This window comes from Oryza glaberrima, chromosome 6 (genome assembly GCF_000147395.1).
Source record: "Oryza glaberrima chromosome 6, OglaRS2, whole genome shotgun sequence".
NCBI classification, from domain to species: Eukaryota; Viridiplantae; Streptophyta; class Magnoliopsida; order Poales; family Poaceae; genus Oryza; species Oryza glaberrima.
Window position 1 is genome coordinate 7,836,708 of NC_068331.1, and position 25,381 is coordinate 7,862,088.

Genomic DNA, 25,381 nt, shown 5'->3' on the forward strand with positions numbered 1-25,381 from the left:
CACCCTGAAGAAGGAGCAATGGAGGATCAGGGAAATCCAATCACACCATCAATGGATGAAACCAAGGTGACCAAGCACTTCAAGCAGGAACGTCCAGCTGACCATGTCAAAGGCCTTCGCAATGTCCACTTTAAGGACCAGATGAAGCTTGGCCCGGGAATGGAGAGCCCTAGCCGCAAGCTGGACATAGCGGAAGTTATCATGGAGAGAACGAGAGGCTTATCAGGCAGAAGTCCTTGACCTCCATAGCCTCATCCTTCTTCTGCAAGAGGGAGATGAGGGCATCATTGAGAGAGGCGAAACCCTGGCCGTTTGTCAGAGGGAGAGCGTTGAGGACAACCAGGATTTCTGACTTGATCACCGGCCAGGACTACTTGATAAACAACATCAAAGAACTCAGGACGATACACACATCATCGCAGACAAAAAATTTCATTAGATTTGTCAGTTTCATACAAACTACTACTACTACCTTCATCCCCAAATAATAATCTTTCTAAGTTATTTAGCAAAATTTAAAGTTTAGTAAAAAAATAACCATAGTACCCACATTAAATGTTATAATGTTGAGGCGACGCTAATGGGCGATCGATCGCTTCCCCACCCCCCGATACGCTCCTCTCCCCCTTCCTCCTCCCCTTCTTCTCTTCCTACTACACCATAAATTTAAAAAAAAATAAAAAAACAAAATTGGAAAAAATCATATATAGAAATACTATATATAAAAAATATTTGAATTTAAATTCAAATTTGAAATGGGTAAGTAAACTTTTGACTTATAAACTTTGGGTCTATAAGCTAATATTTGAATTCAAATTCAAATTTGAATCGGCTAAGTAAACTTTTGACTTATAAACTTTAGGTGTATAGAAATACTATATATAAAAAATATTTGAATTCAAATTCAAATTATATATTTGAATTCAAATTCAAATTTGAATCGGGTATATAAACTTTTGACTTATAAAATTTGGGTCTATAAACTTTAGGTGTATAAACTTTAGATGTATAAAAATACTATATATAAGAAATATTTGAATTCAAATTTAAATTTGAATCGGGTATATAAATTTTTGACTTATAAACTTTGGGTATCCAATATTTAGGTGTATAAACTTTAGATGTGCAAACTTTATGTGTATAAATTTACTAAAATAGTAAAGTAATGTGGTGCCAAAAAAGAAAGCCAGCCACGTGGAGAGGGGTGATCGCCCAGGGCAATCGATCGCCCAACAGGATTTTCGATAATGTTGGGAGTAGGAGGATAGTTGAGGGTAGGATATATAGGAAAAAAAATTCTAAATTGGAGGTGATTGATGAGAAAAAAAAATTTAAAACCAAATTATAAACCCAAAGAACGTTGTGCACTTATCAAAACCAGAAGGGGTGGCCCCCATCCACCTTTTTTAGCCAAATGAGGCCTAAAAATTAAGATGCAATTATACAGTCGCAAACATTGGCAAAGCAAGAATCGAGTATATAAAAGACACAGCTAGGATTTTTTTTTTTGGTTGCAAGTGCAACATCGGACAGAAAGGAAACGATGAACAGGGTTAAGCAAACCAAGAGATAACTTCGTCTGAAATTCACTGCAATGACAAAGTGGTTGAAATGAGTTAGACTAAAATGTGCACTCGAGAAAGTTCCAGCCTCAAATGTTCCACTGACATCTGGGCCCCACACCCAACCAACCAGTATAAAGTTCAAGTATCAGCCTCGCCATCTTCGTCCCCACCGCGCGATCGCCTCGCCTCCATCCCCCAACGGCCATAAACCCAAACACGACGCCGCGTCGCCGCCGAGCCGAGCAAGAGCAGCGGCGCGAGCACCATGAATCCGCCGCCGCAGCAGCCGGAGCACCGCGGCAACTCGCTGACGGATCTGAACGACGACCTGCTCTCCGAAAACTTCTTCCACATCCCGCCGGGCGACCCCGGGGTCCTCGTCCGCCTCTCCGTCGTCTGCAAGTCGTGGCGCCGCCTCATCACCAACCGCGACTTCCTCCGCGGCTACCGCGCCATCCACCGAGCGCCTCCGATCCTGGGCTTCTTCTGCGTGGAGTTTGGGAGCGCCATATTGGTCCCCACCACCGCCTTCAGCTCGATCATTCCCAGCATCAGGAGCAACTAGCTACCGTGCGACTCCCGCCATGGCCGCGCCCTCTTCGACGCCTTCGGGTTACCCATGCAGCTCCTCGTGTCGGACCCCATGACCGGCGCGGATCGGCTGCTGGACTTGCCGGAGCGCTGGAGGAACATCCACTGGAGCGAGCAGCAGCACTGGATGTGGATGAACATCCGGTGGAGCGCGGCGGTGCTCTGCGCCGTGGACGGCTGTGACCATCTCGACTGCCACGGCGGCGACCCCTTCCGCGTGGCGCTGGTGGGCACCGACGCCGCGGGAACCACGCACGCCGCCCTCTACTCGTCGGAGACCGAGGCGTGGAGCGGGCCGGCCTCCATTGATCACCACCCGAACGCCATCGTCAAGGCGAGAAGGCCAAGCGTCCTCGTGGGGAACGCGCTCTACTTCCTCTGCAACAACAACACCAGCATCGTCGAGTTCGACATGGCCACGATGACGCTGTCGGTGATCCCCTCGCCGCCGCTACCAGAGGATGTGCACGGCGCTCTCCTCATGACAGCGGAGGGTGGAGGGCTCGGGTTCGCCGCCGTGCTGGAGCGATCCAACCTCCACCTGTGGTCGAAGCCGATGGATGAATGGGAGCACCTCCAAGATGTCAGGGACCTCAAGACGCTGCTCCCCCGGGGTTCAATCTCCATGATGAACAATTTGTTGATCGGCTTCGCCGACGGCGGCGTTCGTGTGGTTGTCGTCAGGACGTACCATGGCCCCTACGTCGTTGAGCTGGGATCAACTGAACCAGCCAGGGTGGTGTCAAGGAGAAGTGGAATCAACGTTGTATTTCCCTACACGAGCTTCTGCACTCCAGGTACGAGCTCTGCGTTCTTCCCTTTTTCAGAGATTGTTCTGTGCATTTGTTGGTTCTGAACTGATTTGTTTGCGATTGCTTGAGCCTGAACAGCTTCTGTGCTTGCTTGATTAGTTCGGTTTGCTGATAATTAGTCAAATCCAAATCGTTTATAGACATTTCTAACTAGGAGATAGTTGATACGGCCAATTACTCTGTTTACCACTTTTCTGGCTGATCTGAAGCAAAAGCCCCACATCTAATCTTGTAAATACTCAGAATTTTCCTCCTAATTGGTGTGCATGCTGGGGACGTATAGCATGTTTACAGGTTTCATTCTGTATCGTTCCAGATCATTCTTAGATGCAGATTACCGCCTCGTGTTCATATCTGCTCTTTTGTTTTTCAGAGAATGCTCTATTGTTCTGTGCATTTGTCGGTTCTGACCTGACTGGCAAATTAATACTGCTTAAAACTCCTGCATATTAGACCTGAATAACAGCTTCTGTGCTTGATTGTTGGTTCCTGTTTGCTGTTAAGTAGTCATATCCAAATGTGCATTGAGTTAGCAATAACTAATTTCTGCTTGTTGCATCTTACCATCGCAGCCGCTGCCACGACGACAGAATGATCCATCCGCTTACATGAAACTGCTGATGCTGGCTTCCTGCAGAGCTGATGCTTGAAGTGCTTTCTTCTGATAGGCAATTTTAGCAAGAAAAGAGTTCACTAATGGTGATCGATTTACTCAGTTTTGTCTCCCATTTTGCAGTCTGATTGAGAAAAGAGTTTTGTCAATTTTAGCAACCAGAAGAATTCACAAATGGTAATCTTGGTCATGTTAGTAAGTTTTGTCTCCTGGTGAATACTTTTAAGAAAAGAGTGAGACTTCTCATCAGTCAACTAGCATGTCTCTTCTGGTTCTGGATGATAGTGATCGAAGTTTCAGAAACTTCTCCATGGATGAGACAGTTCAGTCAAGTTTTTTTTTGGCTGAGTTACCGAGTACATGCATATAGTAACAGAATTTGAACTGTGGTAATTACAGATACAAGAGAATTGCACTCACTGACTCACAACAGAAAAGGAAATTCACACTATTCCTGATATGGATCGTGTTTTGAGAACCGATTGGTCTTTGCGAAAGGTGTTTGCTAAGAATAAATAACTAAATAGGTCATTGATTCAAGAATGTTCATCTATTCAAATTTCCCAATAGGTGATACAGGTAGCTACTGAGTTACTGAGTTACAAATTCAGATGTTTACAATTGATGACGACTAGTACTATAACACATTGAACAGCGAGAATAGATCAGAAGCAGGGGACGATGCGTGAAGAAGCCTTGACGACGCCATCAACCCCGACCACCTTGCTCTGCTTCGCGTGCTCTTCATCGCTCGCGCGCTTCAGCTTCTTCCTGGCCACCTCCTCCTCGTCGGCGGCGAACATCTCCAGCAGCCGCTGCGCCTGCTCCATGGCGGTGCCCAGCCCGGGAATCTTCAGCTGCTCGGTGGCCTCCAGCGCGGCCACCATCTCCCGCACCTCCTGCCTCGACCGCGCCGCCAGGTACCTCGTCACGGACGCGAGTGGCCGCCCCGACACCACGAGCGACGCGGCGTGGACGGCGTCCTCCATGCCGACGGGCTCGCGCTCGCCGCCGCCGCCGCCACCGCGGCGCCTGATGCTTGGGCGGGCGGCGAGGCCGACGCGGAGCTCGCGGCCGCGGAGGAGGTGGCCGTGGAGGTTGCGGAGGGCGCTGCGTGCCGTCTCGTCGTCGGCGTACTCGACGAAGGCGTAGCCCTTGCGCTTGCTGGTGGCCGGGTCGGCGGCGGCGAGGCGGAGGGAGCGGACGGGGCCGATGAGCTCGCAGGCGTCGCGGAGCTCGGCCTCGGAGGCGTGGAAGGCGATGTTGCCGACGTAGACGACGCGGCTGCAGCGGTAGTTCACGTCGGCCATGGCGGCGGCTGAGGCTGAGAAGTCCATTGCTCTGAGTTGGAGTGGAGAGCGCTGCGACGGGATGAGATGAGGCAGCGGGAGACATGCATGGTCTCGTCTGGATTTATAGCCGGCGACAAAGCTTTACTCTGTATGCCTTGATCGAGTCGGACTCGGAGTCCGAGTCGGACTAGCATGATATCGTCTCCACGCGGTCGCATATGGAAAAAGTACACGCAAGGTCCCTCAACTTGTTAGCCGGATACAAAATCGTCCCTCAACCACAAAACCGGACATCCAGCGTCTCCCAACTTATAAAACCGGTCACAATAGGTCTCTCGACGGTTTTGACCCCGGTTTTGTCCCACGTGGCGGCTGACTCAGCATGGGACCCATCTAGGCCCCACATGTCAGAATGACATGTCATCTTCTCTGTTTTCCCTCTTTTCTCGTCTCTGTCTTCTATCTCTTCACTCGCGCCGAGCAATGCGAGACGCGGCGAGCTGGCGAGGCGACGGTGGTCGTGACTCCGGCGGTGAAGGGCGGTGGCCGGCCCGGAGCTCGGTGGGGCGAGGCAGGAGAGGCGGCGCGAGCTCAGGACGTGATTCTCCGGACCAATCCACACGGAGTCGGCGCCGGGCTGCGGGCAGAGCGCGGCGGGCGAGAACGGCGATAGGCGGGCGGCGGGCGAGCTCCAAGTCGCTCCGTGCGTGCCGCATCACCAGGGGCGCGGCGACTGGTGGGTGTGGGCGGCCGCCCTCCTCCGACTTGGCCCCCTACTCCCCGCACATCTCCACCTCATGCCGGAGGCAGGCAGGCACGGACTGGGCGGCGATGACGACGACTCGCCCTCCTCATCTCCCCGTCTCCTGCTGGCCTCCTCTCCCACTTCTCCCGCCGGTGCGGTCGGCCGGCTCTCCCCCCACTCTCGCGCTGCATCCAAATCGAATTGAGATTTGAGATAGTAAGAGAGCGCCATTTGAGTTGAGATGGACGCCGTTGGCGGCGGGAAGGTGAAGAAGGCGGCAGGCGGGAGGAAGGCCGGCGTGCCGAGGAAGAAGGCGGTGACACGCTCCGTCAAGGCTGGGCTCCAGTTCCCCGTCGGCCGTATCGGGCGCTACCTCAAGAACCGTCGGCCGGTCGATCTCATCTCCGCCGCTCCTTCCCCGTCAGCCGCCCTGACCCTCTTCCCCACCGCGTCGGTGACGCCGTCGACCCTCTTTCCCATCGCGTCGGTGACGCCGTCGCCACCGCCGCATCGGCCCTCCTTTCTGCGTCAGTGATGATGGCCGTAGCCGCGTGTCGCCGTCGCCGACTGCACGAGGGAGACGGGGAGGCCGGCGAGCTCACACCGCCTTGAGCCTGCGCGCCGCCACCCTGGAGCCGTCGTCGCTGGCCGCACCACCCTTTGGCCGTACGCGCCACCATCTGTGCGAGAGCAGAGAGCGAGAGGAAGGAGAAAAATAGAGAAAGAGAGAGGGTGCTAACGCGGTCTCCATAACATGTAGGGCCCACGTGGGTCCCACACTGAGTCAGCCGCCACGTGGGACAAAACCGGGGTCAAAACCGCCGAGGGGCATATTGTGACCGGTTTTGTAAGTTGGGGGACGACGGATGTCTGGTTTTGCGGTTGAGGGATGATTTTGTATCTGGCTAACAAGTTGAGGGACATTACGTGTACTTTTTCTGTCGCATATTGGTTTTCTAAATGGGCCGAATCTTAAAGCTTTTGTAAAATATGGGCTTCGTTATTACTAAGAAACAAGTCCACTATGGATACCTTAAGCACAGCCTGAAATCCAGCTAGCAGAATCAGCCCACCAGATCTAATTAAAATGGGACGGCTACTGCCTATGTCAGCCTGTCACGTCTTTTTTTAAAAAAAATAATGACCCAAAATAATGTGTCAATCAATTGAAAATAATACTTCCATAGATTTAAATCAAAACCAATGGTTAGATTTTTTTTTCAAAATTTCTAAGATTTTCTCTAATTTAAGAATATCATATAGCAGCTTAGAAGCATTTATAAGATGTTTCATGGATTTGAACGCCGCACAGGCGTGGCAAGATAAGGAGAGAGGTTTGGGTCTTTCTGTTTAAAAGAAACTAACAATTTAAAACAACGTATCCGTCAATTTAAGTAGAAATCGATAGTCTGATACTTCATTCCTTTTTTTAGACTTTATAGTATTTTCTTCAATTTAATAGCCTCACTTAGCAGTTTAAAAGTGTTCATATGATGTTTGAAGTGACAAAATGGAACATATGGAAGAAGGAACGGGAGAGAATTATGTACATTACGTACGTCCTTTGTTTCTAAAGGGGAGGTTCCAGGTGTGGTTTCTATTATAAAATTAGATCTAACGATCAAATAATGGGTACACCAATTTAAATGAAAATCAATGGTTGGATTTCTCTTATTTATTAGAGTGCTACTTGATAACTCGAGAGTATTTGTAGGAAATTTAATGGACTTTTAGTATATAATAGTAGATAAATTTCTCTCTCAAACATCTGATTAGCTAAAAAATTATGTATTTCTATGCATTGGAGTCAGTGTCCTTGAAATATTTATATTGTGATATTATAAACTTTATACCATAAAAATACTTATATATCGAGATAAAGAATATAAGATGTGTGAAATTTCCAATCCCGTACAGTTGTTGGATCAAGAAAGGGGGAAAAGTAATGGTGTCAATACGAAATCTTTACAGCAGTTAGACGACTCTTGTTCTTATCTGTTTTTTGCTGATTTAATTAGTTAGAGTCCAAAATTGTCCTAGATATTGTAATAGTGTCACCGATGCTATAGCAGAATTATTAGGAGTTTTGCTAAAACATGAGAATGCTTGCTCGATGGTTATATCTGGGAATACGACGATTGATCGAGGATGTGGCATGAGGTTTTGTAGTCATCACTCATCACCGTATTATTCTGTTTTACCCGTGGTTTATGTATAGCATCCACACAACTTTTTTGTGTTTTGAAATTTTGGTCTTTGTCCAAAATCCAAATTATACATTTGCAATATTCATTCAGAGTACGACAAGATCATCTATATATATACTCCCTCCATCCCTAAATGTTTGACGCCGTTGACTTTTTTAAACATGTTTAACCGTTTATCTTATTCAAAAAATTTAAGTAATTATTAAATTTTTTTCCTATCATTTGAGTCATTGTTAAATATCATTTATGTATACATATAGTTTTACATATTTCACAAAAGTTTTTTTTAATAAGACGAATGATCAAACATGTTTAAAAAAGTCAATGGCGTCAAATATTTAGGAACGGAGAGAGTATATAGCTTCATCAATTTACATAAACATTCAAGCAGATCTTTACATCAACGAGTACATTAGCCATTAACTTGGTAACAACACGACTAGTTGCACTCTCTTGAAAAAGGATGGGAAAAATGAGCTACCAATACTACATATATAGCGATCAGTGTCAAGCACCAAAACATATCAAATCCAACAGTTACAAAACGAGACGTGCTACGACTACCAGATACAGCCTACAGCTAGTAACCACTTAACTAGCAAAAAACAACTCTCGCTCATCCACAGTTCATCAACACGTCGTCGTGATCGCGGCATTGGCTGGCGGCGCCGTCGTCGTCGTCCTCGGACGCCACAGCGCGCCGAGGAACGCGTCGCTCCTGCGCAGCTCCCTCCAGCGTCGCTTCACGGCGCACGAGCTGCGGCCGTAGACGGCCCTGCTGACGTCCTTCCATCGGCGGCCGGCGGCGAAGCCAGCGTCGTCGTCGAGGCGCAGGCAGAGGCGGGCGAGCTCGGCGTCGTCGGCGACGGTGAAGGGGCGGTGGAAGACGTCGCGGGCGAGGTGGTCCCTCCACCTGTCGCGGCACTGCGCGGGCGAGCGGCGGCGCGGCATCTGCGCCGCCACGCGGCGCCAGTGGCGGGAGCCGTGCTCCATGGCGAGGCGCTCCAGGACGGCGTCCTCCTCGGGCGTCCACGCCGGCGGGAGCCTGAAGCGGAGGACGCACCTCCCGAGCGGCGGCGACGACGCAGGTGAGGAAGCGACGGTGGTAGAGGAGGAGGAGGAGGAGGAGGAGAACTCCATGTCCATGGCGTGTGACGCGTCGACGGTGTGTGTGTGTGGATGAATGAATTGAACCGAGGACACAATGCTCGTTTCACTTATAGCCACGCACCTGCAGAGGCCATGTCCGACTCGGATTGGTAGTTCGACTTCCTTTCCTTTTTTCAGAAACTTTCGTGTCTCCGCTTCGGATTAAAGCACGTAATACTACTGCGAATCCGATTAGGTTTCTTCAGTAAGCTAGTACGGAGTAATGAGCTTAGATTGCTCATCGTTTTGCTTCATTGATTGATGGTTTGGTTTGGTGGCTTAGGCTGGTTGGGCCTGCACGTGTAGGCCCACGCTAAATTTCAGCCCACGAGTATACCGCTCCGCCTGGGTCACACATACAAGGAATAAGTCCACATTGACTCCCTTAAGTACCAACCGAATCTGATTTGTATCCTTCAATTGCAATATCAGATAAATCGACCGCCAACTATTAAAACCGGTGCAATTTGACTCCCTACGTGGTTTTGGAGGACGGTTCCACTGACGTGGCATCTACGTGGCATCATTGACCTGGTATGTGGGGTTGACGTGGCGCTTAGGAGGCATAAGAATTAAAAACATTAAACATATATGTGGGCCCCTTACGTCATTCACAAAAAAAAAGAAATTATGGGGCCCATTGACATGTGGGGTCCACATGTCATCCCCTCTCTATCCTTTTTCTTCCAACCTCTCTCCCCCTTCTCTCTATGTTTCTCATCCTCCACTTCGGCACAGGATTTGGAGCGGTGGCGGGGAGCGCCGAAGCTGCAGTTGGGGCGGAAGTGGAGCGGGCGGGAAATGGGCCTTGACTTTTATGGCGCGCTGCTCTGGCACCGCTTGTTGGCCCCGTGGTCCTCAAGGTGGCGACCATCGCCAACGGTGGCGTCGGATGCGAAAGCTCATCGTACCTCCGGTCGTACGCACACTACTTCAGCCCCCCCCCCCCGCTGCCGCCGCAACAGCTCCCGTCCTCTGACTGCTGTCGCTGCTCCGGCCCTCACTAGCCACAGCGAGGGAGTCCCGCCACTCGTCGTGGTCATCTCGTGCCCCATCGCCGCTGCTCTCGTCGTCGTCCCGCCGCACTGCTATGGTGAAGCCGGCCGGGAACGAAGGGCCGAAGCCATTCGAATGGGGAAGAGGAGGGCGGTGGTTCAGACAAGCGAGGCACAACGACTTAGAGACCAAGACCTCAACGGCGCGCGGCCTAGCTCGGAGGCAGCGGGCAAAGCTGGAGTTTAGCGGGGTTACATTGCCAGAGCAGCACGTACGAGCTAGAGTTGGTTAGGGACAAAGGTGGTTGCTAGCCGCAGCCGCTGCTTCTGCTCTGGCCCTCGCCCCTCCGCTGGCGCCAGCATCGCCACTACTCCAGTCCTTGCCCCACCGCCGTCACTCCAGATCTCGCACCGAAGGGGAGAGGAAGAGAAACAGAGAGAGAAAGAGAAGGGGAAGGGGGAGAGAGGGAGGAGGAAAAAGGATAGAGAGGGGATGACATTTGGGCCCCACATGATGAGGACATCACTTCATCGGATATACACATAACTTCACACATTCCAATGAAAATTCTCAGTCTAATCCAGTTCAGCCTCCGAAGACAGCACTGACTTTCAAACGGACCTAGCACCTTCATACCAACTCCGATTTGGGTGATCTTGCACCTGATGGAAAGCTTACCTCGCTACCTTTCAAACACATCTAATATCATATCCAAATTCATTTTGAGTCAACATGAATCATCAAAACAAGGCAGTGTTGTTACTGAAACCGAACTAGGGCCTTGGGTCTTGGGACTTGTAATAGACTAGGCCCATCTCGGAAGTGTCTTCCTCCACCTCCACGAATTAGCACTTAACCCTAGATTTATTTTCCTCTATAAATGTCTATGTATGCCCTCTAGAACAATTGGGTTTTGTTTAGTTGAATTTTGCCAAGTATCATTCACCTTGTCTCTAATCCTCGCTCGATTAGTCGGCACCTATAGATTCAGAGTCCCCAATAGTTGGTGTGTTGATTTACCGGGTCGATTAGATCTACCACTTCAATCGCAACTATTCCTTTGTGTTTAATCACCTATTCACAATATTTAGATTGCATCTTATCTTGTTCTTGCAGTGCTCTCTTGTTTGCATTACAGGGATCATCAACTGCGTATCACGATTGCTTCGAAATCGTCTGTAGTGTAGCGATTGCACGGCGTCCTAGACATAGCCTGGTTGGTAGCCACATCGCAAATGTTGCACTCGATCAAAGTGAGAGTTATCCCCTCACCTGAAGATCATGTCGTGAGAGAGAACGTCATCACCACATGTCGGTGGGCTCTATTTTTTTGTGTGAATGACAAATGAGGCCCAATATGTTTTTAATTCTTGTGCCACCTAAGCGGCATGTCAACACCACATACCAGGTCAACACTGAAACGTAGATGCCATGTCAGCAAAACCGCCCTCCAAAACCACCAAGGGAGTCAAATCGCTCCGGCTTTAATAGTTTGGGAGTTGAAATATCCGGTATTGCGGTTGAATGATACGAATCAGATTCGGTCACTAGTTAAGAGAGTCAAAGTGAATTTATTCCTTCCATAGTATCGCCTCCACCATTGATCGAAACCGGTTTAATTTGACTCCCGTAGAGGTTTGGAGGCCATTTTCTTTTTCCTATGTGGCGCATGCATGACGTCTGGACATATATTGTACAATCTTCTATTTTACACTTACAATCGTGAAAATACTTTGTCTCACCTACCATCTTTTAATCAACTTTAACTACTTCCTTTTTAAAAGTAACATTTGAATTACAAAAGCTTTTTACGACTGAATGGCACTTTGGACCATTTTTTTTATCGACGAAGTTTCGTTTTTATCATCTTTTACTCAATATTTGAATTACCCCTAAACTATTTTTAAGCACATTATCGACTTCAAGTAGGATGAATACGGGCGGGTACGATCGGATTTGGCATCCCCATTTCCTAACCTATATTTTTCTGCAAATTCGAAGAGGAAAGTGTCGGATAACATATCGCTCATATTGTATCATGTGCCATATTATTTTCTCCAAATTGGATTCATAAATGAATATTTATATATAATTCATAAATATATACAAGTCTTCTCGTATCCTAAATCAATTTTTTTTGCGGATTTGGATTCGAACTTAGATAGTATGCTGCATTCTATTGTCCTCCCATATTTTTTCCGCGAGCTTTAGGGTGGATGGATGGTCGGAAAATATCCGTCCCATTTTCACTCCTAACCTCGAGTACATCCACTCTAGCATGATCACGAGCCGCCCTACACATAGATTGATCTTATCTTTGCCAAAGTAGAGACTAATAGAGAAGATAATTAGGGTGGTATAAAGTAAAACAAAAATGAACTTACTTCAAAGCGAAAGGAAGTACCTATATAACATTCGTCAGTTTTGTAGGAGAAAAACTTTCAAATATAACTAGTATGTAATTACAGTGTAACTATTTAACTAGTATTTAACTAATACGTAAGTTATATGTAAATTGATCTTTTTTTTTTCTAAAAACACCCTTCATTGCAAGTGGCTAGCGCAGTGGACTTGCAAGCAACAAGTCAAGGGTTTGATTCCCTACTTGCGCACGTGCAATTCTTTTTTTTTATCTCGGTAGCACCAATCTTAAAGAACATTTGATAGTGAAAAATTTGAAAGTTTTGAAGAAATAAATGTGTTGAAAGTTTTTTGGCAAAATCAAAGCGAAAATATCAAGCAAAGAGTGATCTGAAATAAAACTTTGGTAGAAAGAATATATCCCAAACAGTAATTTACTTTTCCTTTATTACTCCGTGACATATACTAAGATCTTCCTCCACAATATCATTTCCTTGTAATATACAATCTGTACATCAAATCCGTTCCCTCCTCCTTTTCTTTCCTTTTCCCCTCAATGTATCTACACCACAACAAGGATCTTATAACCCAGAGTAACGTGGTCACTGATTTGTGGGCCCGTGAGTAATGACACGTCACGCTTCCATCGATCTACACCGGCTATGCCCGCCGCTATGGTACACCGCAAAACTCGCGCGCAAATGCGGAGTTGAGGAGAAAACGTGCAACCCTTCACTGCCTTGCCTCCGTGCCGCCGTCATCGCCGCCGCCGCCGCCGACGAGGTAGAGCTTCTGCCCGTCGTGGACCATGTCGACGTCGAGCACTCTGGCGCCGTCCTCGCCGAGCAGCCGGAGCCCCTCGCCGGAGCCGGCGAGGCCGAGCTTCTCCTGCGCCGAGCTGACGAGCCCCTCGATGGTGTGCGGGATCCACACCACCACCCCTTCCCGCCGCCGCTCGCCGCCGTCCCACGGGTGGTGCGGGAACACGGAGCACCGCCGCGGGTGCATCTTGTCCCGCACCTCCTCGCCGCGCTCCGGGAACCTGGAGAGCTCGCCGGACTTGGCCGCCTCCAGCAGCTGCACCATCGTCCGGCTCCCGCACCTGCGCCCTTCGTCCAGCGGCGTCGTGCCCCACCGGTCGGTGGCGAACACGCTGGCGCCGGCGTCGACGAGCAGCTTCGCCATCAGGTAGAGGCCCTCGGCGGCGGCGATGTGGAGCGGCGCGCGGTGGTCGTAGTCCCTCGCGTTCGGGTCGCCGCCGTAGGCGAGCGCCCGCCGGACGAAGTCCGTGTCGCCTCTCGCCACCGCCGTGCACAGGTGGCTCCCGGCGTTCTCCAGGCTCAGCTTCGCCCCCTTGCTGAACAGCAGCGTCGCCACCCGGTCGTGCCCCTGCTTCACCGCCTCCAGCAATGGCGTGTTGCCAAATTTGTCTGATCAAAAGAAGTTCAGAGAACTGAATTAGTTGCTGCTGCTTCCGAAAAAGAACTGAATTGGTTGCAAGATTGCGACGAACTGATCGACCATTACCGGAAAGATCGATGTCGACGCCTTCGTGGAGGAGGAACTGGACGACATCTTCGAACCCTTTGCAAGCCGCAAGATGCTGCGACGAAGACGAAGACACAAAAATCCAAATTAAGTCGAATCATGAGCAAACGCATCGGCAAGATCAAAAGCTTCCATGGATTGCAGATTTTCGTACCAGAGGAGATCGCCCGTCGTAATCGGTGTTCTTGGGATCGGCTCCTGCACGGATCAGGCTCTTGAGCTGATGCATGTCACCGTAGAACGCAGCGTTGTTCACTCGCAGCGTCAGCTCTGCCTCTTGCTTCCCGATGTGGAACGTGATGTCGGATTCCAGCTGCTTGATCCGGCTGCCGTATTCGCTACTCTGCAGTCACAATTCACAGTGCAAACCAGTAAGAAAAAATCTATCAAATCATGCATGAATTGCAGATGTTTTGCAGGATGGATTTCACTTTCAGAATCTGACAACATGAGTGCCATTTTGGCTGTCTCTGCAGTGTACCTCAGAAAGGTTGCTCAGAATTCTTCTTCCATCAACGAAGAAGATCTCCAGGATGTTTGTGAAGGATTGCTTGTCAAGCCGCAAAAGACGACAAAGTTCGCAGACACGAACGGTGAAGGGTTGTGGGATATTGCAGAGAACAGCGATTTCTCCGAAAGAACTTTCAGGCTCTAGCATTAGAATGGTCTCTTCTTGACCATCTTCACCAATGCCAACACCTTCCTACGCACAAGAAAAATATCATTGGTAAGTACTGAATTACTGATAGAATCATATCTAGTTACAAATCTGGAGCCTCTGCATTTTCTTAAGTAGTATTTTGAATAAAAATGCATTCCATATCAAACTCATTGGAATAGTGAAAGAATTAGGCTTTTGTGAGTTCAGGCTTGAACTCACCAGTGCCCCATGACAGACAAAGTACAGTTGATCAACTGCACTTCCCTGCTCCAAAATAACCTCTCCGGGTAGGAAGAACTCTTCCTGCAGCCTGATCACCTGCCACATCAGAACATGTTAGAGAAAATATGGGGAAAAAAATCCAGATTGAAATTTGTATGAAATGTCCATGTATTGTAGTCTGACCAAAATAAAGGGGTACTTACAATCTGTTGAATGAATTCTGCTGAACATCCTTTAAACAGTGGAATGCTTTCGATATATGGCTTATACAGTGTTTGTGAAATCTGCAGATTTAATGCAATGTATTGTTAATCACAACAGATAAAAAGAAAGTTGATATACCATGTGTACAGAAGCATCAGTATAGTAAACTTACACGAATACAGTTTTCAAAACTGTATCACACAAGGGTGGGAAATAAAAATTTAATATTTTTTTGAACGAACAACAAAAATTAAATAAAGCATATCCTTACCTTCGCACGAATTGAGACTGGGATATCCTGAAGGACAGAAGCTTCAGTGTAGCTGCTCTCATACTGCAACCTCAAATGTCCTTTAATCTGTTCCCTTATGTCCTTTCCAAGCTTGTTTCTGTTCATGTACCTGATAACTTCTTTCATCTTATCCCTGAACCGCTCAGTTCTCGAGCCCTTGACAATAAGTGCAGTCATGTTACCAATGAGGTAGGCTCCAAGAATCATATCAAAGGAAACATAAATCATGATGAATATCATCTCCCTGACATTCACAGCATGAATGTCACCATAACCTGCAAAAATGAAAAGAACATTTCAGCATCTAAAAAAGTTAAGTTAATTTTACAGACTACAAGGATGACTCTGGACTGAAATGACACCAGAACTTACCAACAGTTGCCATGGTGACTATGGCAAAGTACAGCGATGTCATATAACGCTTGGTAAGATCAATCTCCCTGAAATGAGAATAACTATAGTCTCCCAACTGCAAGCTCCCTATCCATGTATATCCTTCCATTGATTCAGGAAGTGTTGTTGCAAGATAGTAGAAGATACATGCTGCTGTGTGCGTACAGTAGAGTTCCACAACTATGAGTTTCACAATCCTAGTAAACAGGTAATTTATACGGATATCTTTTTCCATGCTCCTGAAGAACTCTGTCACCTTCATAGCTCGTGTCAACCGAATCCACAATAGGTATCTTACTTCTTCTTTACTTCCACAAGCCTGATTCAAAATCAACGCATAAAAAACGAAGAAATATAAGCCAAATGTTTACCGCAATATAATGCCATGTTAACCAAAGAAAATTTTGTTAGATAAAGACCAACCTTATAGATAGCATCCCACGGAAAACAACCAAGAAGATCAAAAATGAAGCTTGATTTACAATATCTGAATTCAAACAGCAACAACAGATGTCACAATTGAGTTACTGCAGATCATATTTCAGGTGCAAATGCCTAAACAGAAGTTCCCTCTATTGTAACAGCACATTTTCAGCAACCTAAATAATTGATACTAGTTCTAACATATCATTATCAAGATGCATCCATTTTGATGGTTCTGAATTTCATAGTTCTAGCTGAATTTCAAGCAAGTGATGAGGAAGTTTTATTACCGGAGAGCGATGGAGGTGGGATTGTGAACCATGCGGTAGGTGTCAGGATCACGGTAGGCCACGAAGAACCTGAGAACAATGTCGATGAGGAAGGCGATCTGACCAGCTATGTCTAGGAAGAAGAGGTTCCTGGGGAGCCCCCTGAAGAAGCCAAATTCCAATGGCGTGAAGAAGGAACTGTACACTGCCCACACTAGTATGAACCTCGTCCATAACCGATACCACCTGCAGTGATTCCAAAAAAATATTAAAACCATAAGGTCATCCACAACTTAATATATGCACAAACAGCAATACAATTTGGTTGCCTGGGAAAGGTGTGAACTCTTAACTGCTGGGACTAGCTAGAAATAAGGATGCAAATCTCGTCAGTTACCAGCATAGCAACCAGAACAATATTAATTCTAATTCTAAATATAACGTTCAAATTGTAACTTATTCGAAATGTATATTTTCTTGCAAAGTCATACATAGATACATTAATGTATTTTATGAACTGGCCGATTATCAAACGGACCCGTATTTTTTTTAAAAAAAAAGAAAAAAAATTCATACCCTTAGACCTTAGCTAGCTGAGAAACTTCATGGTCCTTCAGATGTACTAGAAATATAAATTTTGCTATGTTGAGAGTTACCAAACTATACACTAAAATATGGCATCTTCTTGTAAAACCACTTTAGCTAGAAACACCAAACAACCTTAGATTATTAGGTAAATTTTGGTTGTTAGGCCGAAAAAAGTATTGCTGAACACTGCAGAGACCAAAGAAGTTGTCCCGGGTGAGTTCATACGCATAACCCATTATGCACATGCAAATGTCTGAGATGATGTGGCCCTGAGTGGGTTCCTAATGTGCACGGTGCACCGATCTGGTAGTACTGGTAAATAAACTAATTAGAGCGTGAAATCTAATAAACTAATTAAGAGGACGCTGAGAATGCTAGCTTGCACAGCCTGACAGCTACCTCATGTCGAACAGGATCCGTCCCTGTCAGCAAGAAAAGGTGGAACACAAAACAAAGCATGTTCTGAAGATTTCATCTTTTCTTTTTCCCCATGGTCCGTCACATGATAAAGATTTCAACTTTTATCATGTGATTATTTATATCCTTCTAGTCAGTTCAAACAAAATATTACTGTTTTACCGGTTCTTGGCAAGTACAAATTGGAACCAAAGTCAACTGATGTGTAGTGACCTAGGGATTAAAAGCATCTTTTATCATGTAATTGCCAAGTGAGATCATTGACAGGCAATTGATATAGTTAAACTACTCTGAAAAGTGTCAAAACAATCAAATACCCAGAATCCCGCAAAACCAATGGCTTCATGATGTAGCAAAATGGCTCTAAATTAAACTGAAAAATTCGGATACTGTCCCCTGACGCAGTTTGATTATGCCCTGTCACTGCTAATCAAAACTACTTGACACTGTCAGCACAGCATCAAATAAATAAATAAGCTGTCAAGAGATCCCTCAACCTACGCATTGACTTAATTATTATTCGTAAGTATGATGATTCCAGCTACATCACAACAGGATTAGCGGCTCGCTGGTAACAGTCCAAAAATACTCTTCATCCTGGCGAATATTTTATCTCGTTCAAACCATCAATCGAAATCAATGAAGAAACAAAATCAAAATTGGAGTTCACATCGATCTGGACAACCTCCCAAGTAGCCGTACATCTGGTTGGCGGTAAGTATAAGCTATAGCTTAGTTGTCATATTGTGATAAGCTCTCAGATTGCTCATTTGTATATTATTATTACCGGTTAACAACTATTACATACAGATGTAGATTGCCCAAAATCCTGTGTCTATGTTATTAGTACTTGCTTTCACGATTCCTATACACACTTCAGTATTTCAGTTATTTAATATAAAGCCATGATATGACGCAAACATGCTTACTTGACAAAATGTGCCTTACAATGTTTGGATGCTGACTAAGGACAAAAGTACCAGAGTATATTTAAGTATCCGTGCATGCATGAGAACGAAAACAAAAGCTACTAATTCCTCCATTTTATTGAGCTTCCAATGAAAAGCAATCGATTTTCAAAAGCTTTTCAATTACAGAGTTTTCTCTGATCAACTTGCCCTCGAATAAACTGTTGGCCTCTGTCTTCTAGAGCATGTAATGTATTAAAAGGATGCACCCGTGCTTGTGTAAAGTGTTTATGAGTCTTTCACGGAATAAAAAGAAAATATGTACGCTAATTCATCAACTTGTAGCATCTTTACTCCACACATAATAATGTACGACGCATGTTTCATTTCATCCACTCTTTTCTCATCAAATAAAGGCAACAGAGAAGGAAAAAAAAGATATTTAGATAGAGATACGTTCCTCGAAACACTTTTTTATAAAGAAATTGTAAGCATATTAGGGATTGAATACGTGACATTAGGTTGAACCACAGTACTATTAGGTACATCTCTAGGCAACAGAAAAGCCATGGTTATGTTAAAGATGTACTATTGTACTCTACTATCATCTTAATAAAGTTCAGCGATATACCGTCAAACCCGTTGGTACTAAGAGTACTAGTAGTAAGTACTAACCCCTGAAAGTTGAAATATATGTAACACGGCAAGCGAAAAATCCCAGAAGACCAAAAAAAATTTATGCAGCTAATTAAGAAGCTACAGGCTACTACAGCTAGTAAAGCGTGAGCACGCCAACGTTTGTATGGTCGTCAGAGTTTGTCCCGTGAACTGCGCTAAGCTAACATGTGGCTGCCCAATCAAGCAAAGCCTGCACATCTGGCAAACTCATCGACAAAAAAGTGTAGTTTCCAGGCAGAGACTGTACGTGTAGTTAAGCATCGCAGAAATTTTTGCAGAAAATAAAACGGGGAAAAAATTCTGGGACTACTATAATCTTGCCATATAAAACGAGATTTAAATATCTTTAAGGAAGAAATTAGGATGAAGAGAAGTCTCTACAAACATTTTCATAAAGAAAAAAATTATATACGTACGTGTTGGGTATTGAATAGAGGACTTTTAAGTTGAAACTGCACGTCCTTTATCACTTAGTTTATCTCTAATCTTGCCATATAATCAGTATACGTGCGAATATACTACTACTACATCATTTTTTTTCTTTTTAAAAAATGGAACGTTCCGCGGCCAACGCTGTGAACCAAGCGATTTATTGATGAGAGGCAGAAAGAAAAATATTCGGAAAAGCTTTTAAGAAATAATAATAAATAATAGGGAATTTCTTCTGGTGCTGGTTTTTTTTCGAATTGATTAATGGAGCAGCAAGGAGGCGCGGCGAACCATCCGACCGGAGCGCGCTGGCCGATCAGCAGCGGTGCCGCCCTTCCCTTGCCGTGACGAAGCTTCTAGAATCTAGAGCCCGGCGGCGAGCGGAGGCAATCCATGGCGAGCGAGTGGATGGGATGGATATGGGAGGAAGGGGTGGGGGGAGCGTACTTGTTGTCGGGGTCGATGACGAAGTCCTGGAAGATGCCGTCGTCGCCGTCGACGGGGGCGACGCGGCGGCGGCGGCGGCGGCGCGGGCGGAAGCGGCCGAGGCGGAGGTCGGAGCCGAACAGCGCCAGGCGGCTCCCCCGCGACGACCCGATCCGGTCGCGCACCACGTCCACCTCGTACTCCTCTTCCCCATCGTCATCCTCCTCCTCCTCCTCCTCCTCCTCCTTCTTCTTCCTCCCCGGCATATTCTCCCCGTCGTCGTCCTCCACCCTCCGCTTCGACCCTATCCCCCTCCCCATCCCCGCGCGCGGCTAGAGGCGGCGCCGCCGGCGGCGGATAAGCACACTAGCTCGATCGGGGGGAGTGTCGCGGCGCGCGGCGGCGATCGCCGCACGTGGTGGCAGTGGCGGTCGGGGAGGTGGTGGTGGTGGTGGTGGGGTTCGAGCTCGAAGCGGGGGGAGACGAAGGGTTATTTATAGGGGGTGGAGAGCGAGAGCGAGAGCGGAGAGCAGGGAGGTGAAAAGCGGTGGTGGATTGGGTGGGAGGGTTGCCGATTGCGAGAGGTCGATTTCACTTTCACCGTTTTACTTTTACCGCGGCTCGCCGCTCGCCTAGCCTTCCTTTTCCGGGACGCCGGGAGGAGAGACGAAGAGGGCCCTCAGTGCAGGTTACGAAAGGTAAAAAAAAAAAAAGTAAAACAGTGGCAAATTTGAGTTTTCAAACATCTTTCCTTTTCAATTTTTCTTTTTTGGTTTTTAATTGAAACATCGTATTTTTAATGCTACATGACAGTATCCCGTTCAAACGGGATAATACCTTAGAAGTCCTATCTAATACCTAGGAATCAGCTGATACCACTAGATATCAGGTAATACCTAAGAAGTATCATCCCGTCCGAACGGAATATTAACCAATAACTATTAGGCATCATGCCATATTTTTTAGGTATCATTCCGTCCGAACGGAATGCTGTGCTCGAGACATTTTCCTTTTTTTCTTTCAGACACGGCTAGTCTCGGCAACATTATTTTGCCTTGTCTAACGCTTGAAATGTTAGACGCTAATACTATGTGTTAAGACATACTCCGCATACCCGATTGATTTTCATGCATACATGTAAAAATTTACGTGGAGCTAGATTTCTAAACAAGAATTATATTTGTTTTGCTATTGTTGATATTTGATAAATTGACAATCCTTATCAAGTTTAGGCGCAATTTAATTACATTTTCTTTTTCGTTTTGCAAAAGCATAGCACCAGTGCACCACATGCAGAGGTCATACCGAGATAGTTAGGATGCTCTGTTCATGGTCTTCAGCTATCATTTTAGCAGCCGTGCCACGTACTCATGCAGCTTTTCATGTTCAGTAGCACCCATATATATATATGCAGTGCAGAGCTTTGATTGCTCTCCAACAAGGCAACAATGACCATGTATCCACGTGGTTCTCTAATAATACTCACTCCGTACTCGTAAAAGAAGTCGTTTAGGACAATTGTTAAGTCAAACCTTGAGAATATAAATTATAAGTAACTCTCAAGTTGTTAAGTTTGAAAATGTAAAAATTATATGAATATATTTATCTTGAAAAATACTTTCATAAAAGTATACATATATCAGTCTCAGTGGTTTTGGATTTCATCCACTCTGAGGGCCATCTGTGGTCTTTAGCTAGCGTTGCTGTTTTTGGAGACTTGTTGGGAGGGTAGCGTGGCTCGGCCCCTTCCCACTGCTTGGAGTTTGTTTTTAAGCTGTCGTAGTTTTCTAAGCTTCAGCTTTTTATTTTGCTTTTTCTTTCTTCCCCTAGTATAAACCGGTCTGGCTGATTACGGTGTGTAACTATAACTCTTTTCTTTTAATATATTGATGAGCAATCTTTTTGCGTGTTCGCGAAAAAAAGACACGTCGAAACCGAAAAGCTGGGCACAGTTGTCTCCGATGCAACAAGAGCACACCGAAAGTTTGTGAGTTGTAACATTCCCTTTTTATAAATTTGGACAAAACCAGTAATTACTGTACATTGTAAGAGATAAGCAATCGTTTTGTCGTAAGATACATGAGTGGCATATTATAAAGTTGTCGCAGTACTAAAGAAGTGGCATATGATCAAATATTCATTTTTTATTAAAGTTATTGTTTGCTACATTTTTGTTGTAGGAGATTTCACGTTGTCAGAGTGCGACAACTCTATTACTTATTCTCCTGCTCTAACATGTACAGGAGACCCAATTCAATTTGGCATTGTCTGTCACTGTTTGTGCGTATGTGACTAATTAATGTAGTAGTACTCCTATGTGATGCTTAAGACTGATCAACACAGTGTGTATTTAAGTTTGTATCGAAGCACCTGCGATGTAATGGAGTTGTACGTAGATGCATAACGGTTTAAATCTCCTTGTACTAGCTAGAGATGTGTTGTTGGTATCCATCTTTTTTAGCGTGTGATATTTAGAAGCATACTCGTGAGTGTGAGTGTGTGTGCGTGTCTCCCATGTAATAAAAAACATGTGGTTGATCATTATCTTTTCCAATTATATATTTCAAAAAAAAACATGAAATATATTCATGCATGGAAGTGTTTTCACGTCAAATCTGGTAATATTGCTTTCACATAATTTTGTGTATGATTTAAATATTCTAGATTTTACGGCACCCATTTAGAAAATTCATCTACATGGACGAAAGGAGCGTGTTGTAGCAAATTGAGTTTTCATTGGTAGCATGAAATTTGCCCCATCATAGCATGACAAGTGTGGATAGGCCGGTCATGTACTCATGTCAACAATAGTCATGACTCAGCAGAATTATCTTCTTTTTTATACTCCCTATGCTCCACTGTCCCAAAATAAATAAATTAATTTCTAGCATCATAAGAAAAAAATTAGTGGTGAGGAAAAAAAAGATTAAATGTCTCTAATTATAAGGAAAAATTGCACTACCAGTGAGATGACAGTACGGGTATTGAAGGGGTGGAACTACTCGACTTGTGGGTTGATGAGTAGGTAAAAGGCTAAAAATAAAATTATTTTGTGATAAGTTTTATACTCCACAAATTAACATAATTATTTTGGAACGTTGAGAGTATAATAGGATGGTGTTAGTGTAATTTTTTACAATATCTCACTGAATTGACAACACAAACTTGAGCATTAATCTAACAAAACAATTACTCTCTTTGTTTCATATTATAAATCGTTTGATTTTTTTTCTAGTCAAACTTCTTTGAGTTTAACCAAGTTTATAAAAAAATAAATACAATAGTATTTTAAACACAAAACAAACATATTATCAAAATATATTCAATGTTAGATTTAATAAAACTAATTTAATATTTTAGATGCTGTTAAGTTTATTTTATAAATTTGATCAAACTTAATAAAGTTTAACTAGAAAAATATCAAACGACTTATAATATAAAATGTAGGGAGTATATTTTTCTAAAACGGTATTTTCAATAACATTTGTACAGTTAGATCCTTGTTCTGTTTTTCACCTTTTGACCTGTATGCATTTGCATCCCAGGGGTCATGTGACTGCGATCTCCTTTTGATCTTGCCGGTGCTGGGAGGTCTTAGTTGTGTTTGAGGGGGAGGGGATTGAGAAGATTGAAAAGATACGCAAAACAATGTGAACCATTAGCGTATGATTAATTGAGTATTAACTATTTTAAGTTTTAAAAATAGACTAACATGATTTTTTTAAAGTAACTTTCATAGATAAATTTTTTGCAAAAAATATACCGTTTAGTAGTTTAGAAAGCGTGCGCGTGGAAAACGAGTGACAATCTTCCCAATCTCCTTTGAAAGAACGCAGCCTTACTTGTCAAGTGTCACCTACGTTTATTCATCGATCTGCTCCTGTTCGATGTGTCGGGGATCGAAGCATGATCCACGTCACAGTTGCAGCGCAATGTCTCTCTGAAAAAAAGTTATACATAATTTTCTTTAATTTCTTTCTCAGCCTCCGTATATGATCTGCCACGAGAGGCCACGAGGTGTGTGTCCCATATATGTCGTCAGTTCGTCACGATGTTTCATGTCCGGATCTGTAAGATGCAGTGTAGGAGTTCGTGACTCCGTGCTAAATTTTAAAAGTACGACTCCCCCATTTTTATAAAACGCTTTGACTTTCTTTTTAAAAAAATGAACTTTTTATATTTAACTAGTTATATAGAAAAATATAGCAATATTTTTGACACAAAACATGCTAAGTATCAAAATATATTTAATGTTAATGCAATGGAATTAATTTGACGTAGTCGGAGTTACTACATTTTTATATAAACTTGAGTAAACTTGTAACTTGTAGCAGTTTAATTTAGAAAATAAAATATCATATCGTCTTATAACATAAAACAGATGAATAATATAAAAATGGGAAGCTCGCATGCATGTCTACAGGACTGATCGAAATCGATCTTGATTCCATCCCGCAACCACTTATATATTTCAAGTTGAAAAAAAAATAATGTCTTGTTGTTTTGAACACATATGTTCGGGGGAAACTAAATTTTAAGTATTCATATATACTTCCAAATATCTTGCCTAGATAGATACATATAAAAACAATATGTAAAAAACTTGCATTATGAAAGACCAATTTATCATGCATGCATGCATCCCGTGGTGTAAGAAGCATATCCCATTACCAGGGGTAACCTAGGACAGTTAGTTCCCTAAAAAAAACGTAGGACAGCTAGGACTCGAGCAGTAAGTTTGTGTTCATAATTATGCTTTAAGTCCTATCAAATCATCATAAATAAATTAGAGAAAAATCATTAACCCATTAGCCGAGCCCTACACTTATAATTTCTGCCTCCGCTCTAGTATATTACAGATTTACGCTACACAATGGTGCAAAATTTGACCCCCACCGTAGGTATTGCGGGATGGCTTTAGTTAGGACATGCACATCGTAAGCTGAAGAATTAAAATAATTTACTCTAAAATAAATTTATCCAAACTACATAGACTAAAATACATTGTTTATGTAAAGTGAGCATAGTTTGACTGGTTAGGTTATTTATGGTGGAACTAGCTCATTCGGTGCTCGCTTTTACGGATAATTATTTTTTCAGTGGTAAATAACATACCTGTGTGTTTCTTAAAAAAAACATTGTTTCCTTTTGTTCACAATCTGACAAAATACCTCTTATCTAAGGCTGTGTTTAGTTGGATCCAAAGTTTAGATTTTAGTTAAAATTAGAGATGATATGTCTAAAAAGTTATGTGTATGTGACAGGTTAATGTGATAAAAAAGGACTGAAGTTTGGATCAAACTTTGGATCCAAACACAGCCTAACACCATGCACGTAGCAACTTGAACTGGAACCCATCAACTTGGACAGTGAAAAAAAAAACACTCAACTTGGACCCAGCTTGTATAGTTGTATGTACTTTCTCATGATTCACGCACGCCCATGCTTGCGTCGCTCCTGCATCAGTAGATCTATCACTGCCAATTCTAGTACTGCGAGATCTTTGGAGCAGAGCTGCATCGAGATTCCCGGACCAATCTACCTACTATACCTAGCTTTGATCCAACGGCTGGGACCACCTTTGACCACGCG

At 44.5% G+C, this 25,381-nt stretch overlaps 4 protein-coding genes across 4 annotated transcripts; 1 reads left to right on the top strand and 3 right to left on the bottom strand.

Annotated features, from left to right (window-relative positions):
* Positions 1 to 1,830: 1,830 nt before the first annotated feature.
* Positions 1,831 to 3,378, top strand: LOC127775576 (uncharacterized). Its single transcript, XM_052301835.1, has 3 exons — positions 1,831 to 2,115; positions 2,191 to 2,953; positions 3,263 to 3,378. The coding sequence occupies exons 1-3, from the start codon at positions 1,831 to 1,833 to the stop codon at positions 3,376 to 3,378; spliced, it is 1,164 nt and encodes a 387-aa protein (XP_052157795.1).
* Positions 3,379 to 4,246: 868 nt separating this feature from the next.
* LOC127775654 (uncharacterized) lies at positions 4,247 to 4,918 on the bottom strand. The gene has a single exon (XM_052301932.1). It carries the CDS (start codon positions 4,916 to 4,918, stop codon positions 4,247 to 4,249), a length of 672 nt encoding a protein of 223 aa, XP_052157892.1.
* A 3,537-nt stretch (positions 4,919 to 8,455) lies between these two features.
* Positions 8,456 to 8,971, bottom strand: LOC127776368 (transcription factor MYB73-like). The gene has a single exon (XM_052302727.1). It carries the CDS (start codon positions 8,969 to 8,971, stop codon positions 8,456 to 8,458), a length of 516 nt encoding a protein of 171 aa, XP_052158687.1.
* A 3,941-nt stretch (positions 8,972 to 12,912) lies between these two features.
* Positions 12,913 to 20,235, bottom strand: LOC127778015 (potassium channel KOR1). Its single transcript, XM_052304652.1, has 11 exons — positions 19,811 to 20,235; positions 16,365 to 16,589; positions 16,075 to 16,138; positions 15,631 to 15,970; positions 15,238 to 15,533; positions 14,966 to 15,046; positions 14,760 to 14,858; positions 14,361 to 14,582; positions 14,034 to 14,222; positions 13,859 to 13,934; positions 12,913 to 13,761 (listed from the first exon to the last, which is right to left on the bottom strand). The coding sequence occupies exons 1-11, from the start codon at positions 20,107 to 20,109 to the stop codon at positions 13,064 to 13,066; spliced, it is 2,589 nt and encodes an 862-aa protein (XP_052160612.1). The 5' UTR covers positions 20,110 to 20,235; the 3' UTR covers positions 12,913 to 13,063.
* Positions 20,236 to 25,381: the final 5,146 nt, after the last annotated feature.